This window comes from Primulina tabacum, chromosome 14 (assembly GCF_025594145.1).
Source record: "Primulina tabacum isolate GXHZ01 chromosome 14, ASM2559414v2, whole genome shotgun sequence".
In the NCBI taxonomy this organism is placed as follows: Eukaryota; Viridiplantae; Streptophyta; class Magnoliopsida; order Lamiales; family Gesneriaceae; genus Primulina; species Primulina tabacum.
Window position 1 is genome coordinate 7,812,271 of NC_134563.1, and position 12,242 is coordinate 7,824,512.

Sequence of the window (12,242 nt, forward strand, 5' to 3'; positions counted from 1 at the left end):
AGAGAAATCGTGATCTGTTAGAAACTTTGAAAGAGTTTCATACCAGGCTCTTGGAGCTTGTTTAAGACCATATAAGGCTTTGTTCAAATGGTAGACATGATCAGGAAGAAGGTGATTGATAAAACCTTGAGGTTGTTCAACGTAGACTTCCTCTTGCAACTGGCCATTTAGGAAAGCACTCTTTACATCCATCTGGTAGACTTTGAAATCTTTGAATGAAGCATAGGCAAGGAATATTCTTATGGCTTCCAATCTTGCAACTGGTGCATATGTTTCATCGTAATCAATTCCTTCTTCTTGCCTATATCCTTGTGCTACCAATCTTGCCTTGTTGCGCGTAACTGAATCATCTTCGTTCAGTTTATTCATGTACACCCACTTTGTACCTATAACAGTTTTTGAAATTTGTCTTGGAACTAGGTTCCAGACATTCTTATGTGTGAACTGATTCAGCTCCTCTTGCATAGCAATTGTCCAGTTTGGATCAGCAAGGGCTTCATCAGTTTTCTTCGGTTCCAATTGTGATACAAAAGCTGAATGAATGAATAAGTTGAGCATCTGATTTCTAGTTCTCACCGGATCAGATGGGTTACCTATTACCAATTCTGGAGGGTGTGATTTCTTCCATCTGTATTCAGCAATTGTTGTATCCAAGTCAGCAACTGCTTCAGTTTGCAAGTGGGTGTTTTCTTCATTTTCAGTTGTTGTTGCATCAGTTGGTAATTGAGTATCTTCAATAGGCTCCACCAACTGATTTTCAGGAACTACTTCCTGTTCAAGTGATTGATCCACAATTTTCAGGTTCTGGTGTTTGAAGGATGTTTCGATTGATATGGCTTTCTTCTTCATGATCATCCTCCAAACTGATATCTGTAAATCTGTCAACTAGATCAACTGGATCAGTTGGCTTATTTATTAGTACAATTTCGTCAAAAACGACATGTATAGATTCTTCAACATTTAGTGTGTTCTTGTTAAACACTCTATAAGCTTTGCTGACTGATGAATATCCTAAAAATATTCCCTCTAAAGATTTAGCATCAAAGGCTTTTAAAAGATTTTTGCCATTGTTAAGAATAAAACATCTGCAGCCGAATATTTTGAAGTAGGAAACCACACTTTTACGTCCGTGCCAGATCTCATAAGGTGTTTTCAAATGATTTTTGTTAATCATTGATCTGTTCTGAGTGTAACACGCAGTATTTACTGCCTCTGCCCAAAACCTTTGAGAAATGCCAAAATCAGCAAGCATTGTTCTAGCAGCTTCTTTTAGGGTCCGATTTCTCCTTTCAGCTACACCATTTTGCTGAGGAGTTCTAGCTGCTGAGAGCTCATGCTTAATTCCAATATTTTCTAAGAAATTTGAAAGAATTTGATTGATGAATTCAGTCCCTCGATCGGATCTGATTCTATCAATTCCAACTGATTTCTCGTTTAATAGTATTTTGAAAAGCTTGATCAGTTGAGCAGCAGTTTTGTGAGGCCCGGGGCCGAAGAGGGCAGGGGGTGATCGCCGGTACCATCAGTTGCACGGACAATGAGCGGATCCTGGCAGGCTTCTAGGTGGAGGGAACATGAATGGACCGACCCACACGGGAATGAGAGGGATTCCGAGACTGTTCAATGTAATGGACTGTACAGTTGAAGAGGGCTTAAAAGATTTGATTTGTACTACTCATATCACGAAGGTGCATCTTCTTTTCGGTAGCTCATCACATAAGAATTCCAAAGTTAAGCGTGCTTGACTTGGGGCAATTTTGGGATGGATGATCTCCTGGGAAGTTTCCTAGGGTGCGTGTGAGTGAGGACATAAGCACGCTGGAAAGACTCGTCTTGATACAGTGAGGACAGTTGTCGAATCTGGGACGTGACAGTTGGTATCAGAGCCGATCTCTCTTAGTACGGTATGGTTCGGGGACGAACCAAGCGGAAGCTGGTGGGCATGTGAGGCCTGGGGCCGAAGAGGGCAGGGGGTGATCGCCGGTGTCATCAGTTGCACGGACATTGAGCGGCTCCTGGCAGGCTTCTAGGTGGAGGGAACATGAATGGAACGACCCACACGGGAATGAGATGGATTCCGAGACTGTTCAATGTAATGGACTGTACAGTTGAAGAGGGCTTAAAAGATTTGATTTGTGCTACTCATATCACGAAGGTTCATCTTCTTTTCGGTAGCTCATCACATAAGAATTCCAAAGTTAAGCGTGCTTGACTTAGGGCAATTTTGGGATGGGTGACCTCCTGGGAAGTTTTCTAGGGTGCGTGTGAGTGAGGACATAAGCACGCTGGAAAGACTCGTCTTGATACAGTGAGGACAGTCGTCGAATCTGTGACGTTACAAGTTTGGTCTTTGGATTTGAGAAATATAACCCAATAAATCTTGAAAAATCATCTACAACCACCAAGGTGTATTTTATTCCCCCTAAGCTCATGACTGGTATTGAACCAAATAGATCCATATGTAACAGCTCCAAGCATCGGGAAGAAGATTTACTGCCCTTGTTTTTAAAAGAAGATTTAACTTGTTTACCAAACTGACATGCTGAGCAAATTTTATCTTTGGTAAAATCCATTTTGGGCAAACCAATGACAAGATCGTGATTACTCAGATAAGCAATGGATTTAAAGTTCAGGTGGTTTAGTCTCTTATGCCACAACCAGTTTTTAGAAGATTTTGAAGCAATAAAACATACTGGTGCATAAGGTTGATCATTCCAACTGACTTTGTAAGTGTTTCCACACCTTTTGCCAATTAGTATGACCTCATCAGTTGCATCTTTGACTGAACAAGAATGTTTGTCAAACTGAACTGAGAATCCATTATCGCATAACTGACTAATGCTAATCAGATTATACTTGAGATTCTCAACTAATAAAACATTATTAATGATAAAGTTACCATGGATAAGCTTACCCTTACCCACAGTTTTACCTTTGGAATTATCTCTAAAACTGATGTTTGGTCCAGTGTAATTGATCAGTTGAGATAGCAAATTTGCATTTCCTGTTATGTGTCGTGAACATCCACTATCCAAGTACCAGATTGATTCCTTGCTTGTACCTGTTACCTGCAATCACACACAAAATATAATATTGGTACCCTTTTCTATTTGAGTCCAAGATTGATTAGTCCCTTAGGAATTCAGACTTGGATCAGTCTAACTGACTGTCCAGTTGCTGTATTCCAGATGGTCTTTCTCGACTTGTGTGTGCTCGGTGTGTAGTGTGCAGACGATACAACATGTAATTTGCCTCTGTTCAACTGATTGTTCGGCTGATATCTTTTCTGAACCGGCTTGTTGTTATAGTAGTTGGAGTAGTCATTTGAATAATTCCTGCTGAATCTTTTTTCGACTGACTGCGTGAGTCAGTTAAAATTTTTGGGCTATAACCAATACCATATCTTCTAGCCTTGTTCGTACTTTCAGTAGGTTGTTCAATCAGTTTACTTGGCTCAGGTTGTTCTTGTATCATAACTGATTTGACAAAGTGAATGTATTTTCCTTTGACCATATTCAGTTTTGGTTGAGAATCATTGAAAGTCATTTCTTGGTTACTGAACCCTAAACCAGTTTTATCAGTAAATGATTTCTGAGAATTCTGTATATCAGTTAATGCAGCAGATGATTTGTTCCAAGCCTGAATAAGCTCAGTTTTCTTTGAATTTTCAAGCATTAACTTCTGAATCATTGATTGATTCCTACTTCTTTCAGCATTAAGCTCAGCAATCTCCCTTTTCAGACTCAACTCATCAACTGATTCATCAGTTTTAGTTTTATTGTCTATGGGATCAGTTTGCTTTGCTTTGGCCTTTTCAAAAGGCAAGCTTTTGATACTCATTAACCATTTCATGAAGAGTTGAAATAAGTTCTTCTCTAGTGAAATCAGTTGAGGCGAAGTCAAATACCTGTTGACTGCTTGACTCTACTTCTGTGTCATCAGCCATTAGACACTTCACTTCTTCCTCACTATCACTGGAACTGCATGAGGTTTCTGGCTCTGACTCTTCGCTGTCAGTTTCTGTCCATTTTGATTTATTCTCTTCAGCTAAGAGTACCTCATGCTTCTTCCTGAAAGACTTCTTATCATCCCTGGGTCTCCTCTTTTGCTCATATGATTTCTTCTTTCTTTCAGTTGAGCCTTGACTGTTCTTCTTGGGTTTGGTACAGTCGGCAATGAAGTGACCAGGTTTGCCACAATTGTAGCAAGCATTTGAATCTTCTTTAGAGTTGTTTCTCTGATAATTCTTCTGGAAGTTCCCTTGGTTTTTCCTCATAAATCTTCCAAATTTTTTGATGAACAACGACATAGTGTCATTGCTTAGTTGATCAGCAACCTTCTCGACTGAACCAGTTGGTTCTGTTCTAACAACAGTTAAGGCAGTAGTTGCTGCTGGAGTGGATGGTTCTCCTTCACGAGTTTGCAGCTCAAACTCATAGGCCTTTAGATCAGCAAATAGATCATGAAACTCAACTTTGTTTAGATCCTTGGATTCCCTCATTGTCATGGTCTTTACGTCCCACTCCTTGGGAAGACCTCTGATCACTTTTAGAGCAACTTCTTTGTTGGTATACACTTTTCCAAGTGTATTGAGTTCATTTATGATACAGCTGACTTTTTCATCATATTCATGCATTGATTCTCCAGCTCTCATCTTTATGTTGTCAAACTTCTGAACAGCAACAAAAAGTTTATTCTCCTTGGTTTGTTCATTTCCCTCACAAAGCTGGATCAGCTTTTCCCAAATCTCTTTAGCTGTCTTGCACACTTTGATTTTACTGAACGTTACTTTGTCCAACGTTTTGTAGAGTATGTCCTTTGCTACATTGTCCAGATTTGCTTTTCTTTTGTCTTCAGCAGTCCACTCATCTCTGAGCTTTTCAATTCTGTGAGGTGCCCCATCGGTGATTGCAACTGCTGTGTTGGCTTTCAGAATCTTCATTGGTCCGTCAGTGATGACATACCATATATCATCATGTTGCGCAGCTAAGTGAACCTGTATCCTGATTTTTCAATCATCGAAGTCCTCTCTGAAAAACATTGGGATCTTGTTGAAGGAAGACATGATCAATAGTTTGAGTAGAGATATTCTTTTGACAAGATACAACCGCTCTGATACCAATTGAAGGGATCGGTTAATAGGTGGAAAGTGTTTAGAAGGAGGGGTTGAATAAACAATATCGAGTTTTGTATTCTTTTCGAATATTGAGTTCAGTTTAGTGACAAACTGACCCTTGGTATCTCGTCGGTCAATAACAATCAGTTTAACTGAAAAACAGTTGTGGAAGTAAACTGACTGAAAAATAAAATAACTGACAGTAACTGAAATTAAATGCACACAATTTGTTTTTGGATGTTCGGAGAATAGAATAACTCCTACGTCACCCCTTCTATCACGAAGATATGATTTCCACTAAAAGACTTTGATTGAATACAAAATTTGTACTGACCCACTTCAATTTGGACTTATCACTTGCAAAAACTGAAACTCAACAGAAGATTTCAAAGTGCTAACAAGCTCATAAAGATAGCCTTAATTGATACTGATAAATCTGATAAGAGTGAGCTTTTATATCTGAATGTAAGTTGTGATTTCAGCAGAGTAATAGCAAGCTTGAATAATATGATAGTTCGTGTATTTTTCTCAGCTGCTCTCTTAACCTATTTATAGGCTTCCTTCTCAACAGTAATATTTAAATAACGTTTTGAATCTTTATATTCGTTGATTGCCACGTCGATATTCTCTGACATTCGTTATACTGCAATCTCTGAAATGCGGCGTTCCACTATTTGTTGCAGTCTGTTGTGTACTCCTTGTCGGTTGTCGTTCTTAATTAATGATATGCACAGCTGAGGGATCAGCAGAAAGATACTTTGCTGAAAGACTTATAACTGATTGTTTCAATTGATCAGTTTCCAACTGATCAATCAGTTATACTTCTGCCTCAACTGATGACGTGTATAATATTTAGCTGGTACGCATTCAGTTGTGTAGTTCAGTTTTCTCGTATTCAGTTATTTGCATAAGCAGTTGGTTCGCAATTTGTCAAACGCCGAAACTTAGTTTTCAACATTTAGTTCTTTGAAGTGTCAAGGAATTTGATTTTGTTGTTTTTCACTAGGATTGGTTTGGTGTAACGTTTTTACATATTTTACTAGTGAAATTTTTGTCATGAGGCATCGCACAAGTATTCGTACTTGTGCGTACTTGTGCATGATTGAAAGTTTGGTCTCTGCTTATTTATTGCTATTATACCTGTTTAATTAACAAATAATTTCCGCTGCAGTATTGTATACTGGTGTTAACAACACCTTAGCACAACACTAAAATTTTGATATATCAATTACTTAATATTTTCATTATAATATTTTAATTTCCTGTACGTTTCTTAACGACAACACTCTCAATGTCTTCCTTATTTGAATGCTTTTTGGGAAATCTCAAACTCATTTCTTCTAAATTTACAAGCACGTTTTTCAAGTACCACGTCTAGAAATATTTCTACTTTATTGTCCAGCTAACAAATTAATTATCAACCAGTTTTTTTAATGAGACTTGCTAGGCACATAATTAGAACACTTTTTCAAACATGTCAATAATTACTTAACATTGCGTACGATTTTTATTATTTGAATAGTATTAATAATTTTCGGATATTCAGAAGATATTTATTTGATATAATTTTAATTTGAACTCAAACTCGAGCTCAAATTATTTAACAAGCTCGACTTGTTTGTATATGATTGAATTGGTGCTATGTTTGTTAGTTTTGAAGGATGAAAAGTGGGTAGATATTATAATCATCGAGATCAAAAAGTTTCACAAACCCGACTTATTTATATCCCTAATTAGAGCTTACGATGTTGGGCTAATTCGATTTCTTGGTTAAGTTGGTAGCTATTTTTTTTTTCAAAAAAATTATTTGATTTTGAAATCCATTATAATTAACACGTGAAATTTTATACATAAACTCACCACTTAATTCCAATTTATAGCATCACTAGTAGTCATTCTACGTGCATTGATTCCAATGTTTTTTTTGTGCTACCGAATTTTTATTCATTTGAGGCCCGACGAGGGGAGAGTTGTCTGAATGGGCCTCCACCCATTTGATAATTAATTTCAGTGAGACGCAAAATACTGAATTCCCTTCCCATGCGGAAATATGAACTTGAACTTCATCTGAGATGCCAAAAATCTAAATTCTTCTAGTTTATTAGACAATAATTCTCTATATTTCATCCTTCCTTTCCCAAGTAATAAGTATAAATTTGTCATCTAATTTTGATTCCAATATTCTTATTAAAAAGTAAATATCAAATAACGTAATCAACACAATATTTTTTAATTAATGCCTTCAAATGGAGTCATACATTCTGGATTTTGTAAACACCAATGATGCATTTTTCTGTGGTCTTATTCTATCTAAATCTCTTCTATTTAAGTGCCATATTTCAAATAAATATAATATTCAATGAGTGAGCAATTGATTGAATGCAAATAATTTGGGAAAATACAAATAAAGTGAACGACGAATTCAAATGTAAAAATCAAAAGATCAAAATCATAGTTTTAAGTCAAGATACATCGTTCCTATAGATGACAAATTTAGTTCTTAACGTAGATAATATAAAGCAAATCATGTTCTTGAACATCATTCAAAGATCAAGAGAACGAGAAGAATAAAACGTGGGTAGATGTCGTTTCTCCATCCTTGGATGTCGCGTCGTCAATCTTCGTTCCAAGTTGTCCTCACTCTTCAATACAATTTTTTGTCTTCTCTCTTCTTTTCCCGGCCGTCTGCCGAATGTTTCCTGAATGCTTCTAGAAAAATCCCTTCAAAATCCTTAGGGTTGGTGTTTTGAACAATAAAAACTCGAAGTCTCCTATTCATGTATGACTCCAGGCGGTGAGGACTACAGGCTCTGAGGCACCTAATTAAGCTTTCCAAAACTGATTTGTGCGAGGTTTAGGTGCTGAGGCGCCGGGGACGTAGCCAGGAAATTTTTTCATCCTGGTTATATGATTGATAAAAATAAATAAAATAGTATAAATTAAATATTCAAAAATTAAAATATGGTAAACTACTGATTTATAATAAAAAAACACTTATCCAATATTTAATGGTAACTGTAAATATTACATAGTGACACGAACAAGATATAAACTATTGAAGTTGTGCTCTGCGGTTTTTAATAGAATAGAATTCATCAATTATTGAATCAGTGTCGATCTTTGCAGTAAACTATCTTTCAATGTAGATAATCATAGAATATACCTAGAACTCTTCTTCCATCTTATTTCGAATATAAGTTTTAAGAAGTTTCATAGCTGAGAATGATCGTTCTGTTGTTGCAGTAGAAACAGGAAGAGTTAAAACAAGACGAATCAATCTGTCAATCAAATGATAATGTTGTGCATTTTCATTCTCTACTAATCATCGACATAATTCAGAAATGGTAGAGATATTCTGAAACCTTTCATTATGAATTATAGCAAACTTATAATGCTCCAACTGGCTTTCAAATAATGTAGTTCTTGTCCATTGAAATCATTGGGATAGAATTTCTCTGCAAGATTGTAAATATCATCAATATTAAACAAATTAAACTTATCTCGAGGTTCCAAAGCAGATGTAAGTCTAAGAAGTTCTACAGCCCCATCATTGAATCTACGATTGAGTCTTCAACTTGAAAATCTATTGCAGTATGAAATACATCAAAACGGTAATTGTACTCAAATGTAATAGAATGAATTTATTTGATGGCGTGAACGTCATGTAGCAGATCTATAACAAGCATTCATATATGGTATCTCAATGCCATTATTTTCACAAACTGATCGCAAGATCATTAGAAGAATATCATAACCTTCTGCTCTCAAAGTATGAAGTAAAGTTTTTGTGGTTGAGACAAATCCATTGCATTTAAAATGTCTAAAGACTTCTCTTGCAAAGCTCAACAAAGAAAATCAGTTATCCCCATAATCTTATGCATCAAATATAATATAAATACGAAATCAAATGATATGAATGCAATCAAAGAACCTGTAGCTTCCTCCCGTATTGAATTCGAAGATGCTTCTTCCACCATGTACTCAAGCATAATAATCACAGAGTTGTACATATCTATCATACTACAAATCGACTCAAAATGAGAACTCCAACGCATCTTGTCAGCTCGCTGCAAAGCCAATCTGATTAAGGCCAATACCTGTCTCCCACATATCACTTGCTATCATATATGCAATTTCAATAGCTTGGGCAAATTGCAACTCAGTGTGACGTTTCGGAGATACCTTAATGAGATTACAAATAGAAGTTAATTTTGAAAAAAATAGCCAAATAGAACTCTCTTTTTCAGTAGCGGCTACCAACGCCAACTGAAGTCTATGTGAAAAACAGTGAACATAATATGCTTGTGGAGAATCTTTCAGAAAAAATGCTTGCAATTCGTTCCATGAGCCACGCATATTGCTAGCTCCATCGTATCCTTGACCACGAATATCTTTGATATACAACTCATGTCGACCAAGCACATTACAAATTTCTTTTTTTAGTGTCATCGTAGTGGTATCAACAACAGTGCACAATATCAAAGAAACGTTTTAATAAGAAACCTTCACGGTCAAAAAATCTCAACACAATAGCCATTTGCTCTTTGTTTGATATGTTTTTAGCCTCATCAACCAAAAGACAAAATTTTGCACTCTCAACCTCCTCATGTATTTTTTTCTCACTCTCTCAGCAAGAATATGCAAAATATCTTTTGAATGTCTGGTGATGTATATTTTTCATTTCTTGGTGCTTTTTCTAAAACAACATTATTAATATTAACATTCATTTTTCCCATAAGCTTTATCATCTCCATAAGATTGCCTTGATTGTCAAAAGATGAAGATTCATCATGTCCTCTCAATGCACATCCTTGCAAACAAAGCCAACGAATGCTTTCGATTGTGTCCTTGAGCCTCAATCTGTTCTTATTCACTTCTTCTGATGTTTGTGCATGCATCACTTTATCGATGTGACCACTTCCATTCATCAAAACACCCACAGATTGAACTGCATTGTTATGTGGTGAAGTAGGACCTCCCACATGCATCCATAAAGCACATCTTTTTCCAACATTAACTCTTTTCCAACTTCTAAAACCATTAACTGTAAATGTAGGATAATGAGTCTTTTTTACTTGGAAAAGGAAACATGGGACCGCATCTTTATTAGGAGAGTACTCCAACCACGAAAATTGCTCAAACCAACATTTTTTAAATCGCCGATATTGTTCTCCTAATTTGGTTCGCGTATATTCCATAACATGTTGATATTGCCCCCTTAATATATAAGCTCGTCTGATTGCATCTCTTTCATTGACAGGACATTGCCATATTGGAGTACGCATGACTGGATCTAGTTGAACATAACCACTATTATCACTTTCAATCCTTTGATACTTTGAGGGATGTTGGTCATCATTGTTTGAGATCCCAGCTTTAGTTGGAGAACGCTCATCTCTAATTTATGTACTTTCTTTTGGTTTAAAAAATGAAAACATATTTTTCTTATTGCCGCCTTGAGCTTCCATTAAAGAAACCAACCTATTAGGTACTGAAAAAATTTATTATTGTGAAGGACTGGTTCACTTAACTATCACATGCTTATTTTAAAATAAAAGGTTAAACCATTCCAAAGACCTTAAATGATGGTACACCATGATGCTATAAATAAATGCACTCCAGAACTTGGGAAATGATTAAATAAGGCCCTCGTTTGCTCCCCAACATCGGGGTTAGATTCAGATATCCATACTGAATAAGCTTAACAGCTTTCCAACAGCAATTGGAAAATAAATGCAATCAGAAGACGGTTTCACAGCCTAAATGGAAAGGGCATATTTTAATCTGACCCTTACACCACTAAAATCAAGAAATACTTGAACTGAAAACCCATGCAAAGGATTTGTAAGCAATTTATTAACAGCATGCTTGACAAGCCAATCATACAATGACAAAGCGTATGGCATGTAAATGTGCAAAAAGAAGACACAAGCATTAGGGAGCTTTACGAGATGATTGGACGACTCGTCAAGCAGTAAATTGAAAGCGACAATCAAAATATCAACGGACCTTAGGCTGAAGCTTGAAGGAACAATAAATATTTGGCTTACTAATGGGCTTTACAAAAATTTAACCTAGCTCATAATTAAAATATATAATAATCCTTTTTTTTTTTACCCTGGGCTGGAGCCCACCCCAGCCTTTGGGGTGGCTCCACCCCTGGAGGACGCCTGTGACTGGCGCTTAGGCACTGCATGTTCTCTTGATGTGTGGGCGCTAAATTACTGCATGTTCGGTGCTGAAGCGTCTGCTTCTCGAAATTTCTCCTTCTTCAGTATCATACGCTTATGTGCCTATCTTTCCATTCAATTTCTTTCTTTTATTACTCTTCGTTCTCTTCTTGTTCATTTTTCACAACTTAAAATTACCACAACACTTGATTGTTGCCTTAATTCTTGCAAACACAAAACAAACACAAAAAATCATAGGCCACTTAGCCTTTGGCAAAAGTGCATGTAGTTGGTGTGAACTCAAAAACTATATTAAACACAAACATATACTCAAATCCCTTACTTAAAAATGATGCGAAAATACGACACAAAAAACAGGTTAAATGGCAAAACCAACTATATCTGTCAACTGCATACCAATTCAAACAATCAACAAAAAAATCATTTCTACTCGTCAAACTTAGATACGTACATTGTCCCTAATGTTCAATAAATCAATAAAAACAGATGAATATCCGTGCCTATGGCAACGACTGTCAGTATCATCATGGGGATAATACGTGGGTGGTGGCGGGGAATTGGGTAACATTAGGGCCTGTACTGAGGAAACGATGGGTGTGAACTATGATGAAGTCTGTCATGTATGTAACGAACGTCTCAGTCCGACTACAGTGGGAATCCAGCCACCGTCGCTGCATCTCCACGTTCCATTCAAAAGAATCAATCTTCTCATTGCTCGTCAAGACTGTAGGGCATGAGGTATATTTTGTTTAACATAAATTGTGAAAAGTATACGAGAGTTTGTGTGTATCAGATTTAAATGTTGTTCCAAATGTCGTAACAATTGTCACAACACGCAACAAAAAAATATAACTCAAATAAATAGCTTAAACTAAAATAGCTCAAGATTAATTGTGCACAAGTATATATATACTTGTGCGATGCCTCAGAGCAAA

General features: G+C 36.5%; 1 protein-coding gene across 1 annotated transcript; it reads right to left on the reverse strand.

Moving 5' to 3' along the window:
• Positions 1-9,735: 9,735 nt before the first annotated feature.
• On the reverse strand, positions 9,736-10,401 carry LOC142523749 (uncharacterized). Its single transcript, XM_075627481.1, has one exon. The coding sequence runs from the start codon at positions 10,399-10,401 to the stop codon at positions 9,736-9,738; it is 666 nt and encodes a 221-aa protein (XP_075483596.1).
• Between the last annotated feature and the right edge of the window lie 1,841 nt (positions 10,402-12,242).

What these genes read in the sequence shown, in the direction of transcription:
- LOC142523749 (XM_075627481.1), bottom strand. Translation starts at nt 10,401, where the DNA reads ATGCGTACTCCAATATGGCAATGTCCTGTCAATGAAAGAGATGCAATC.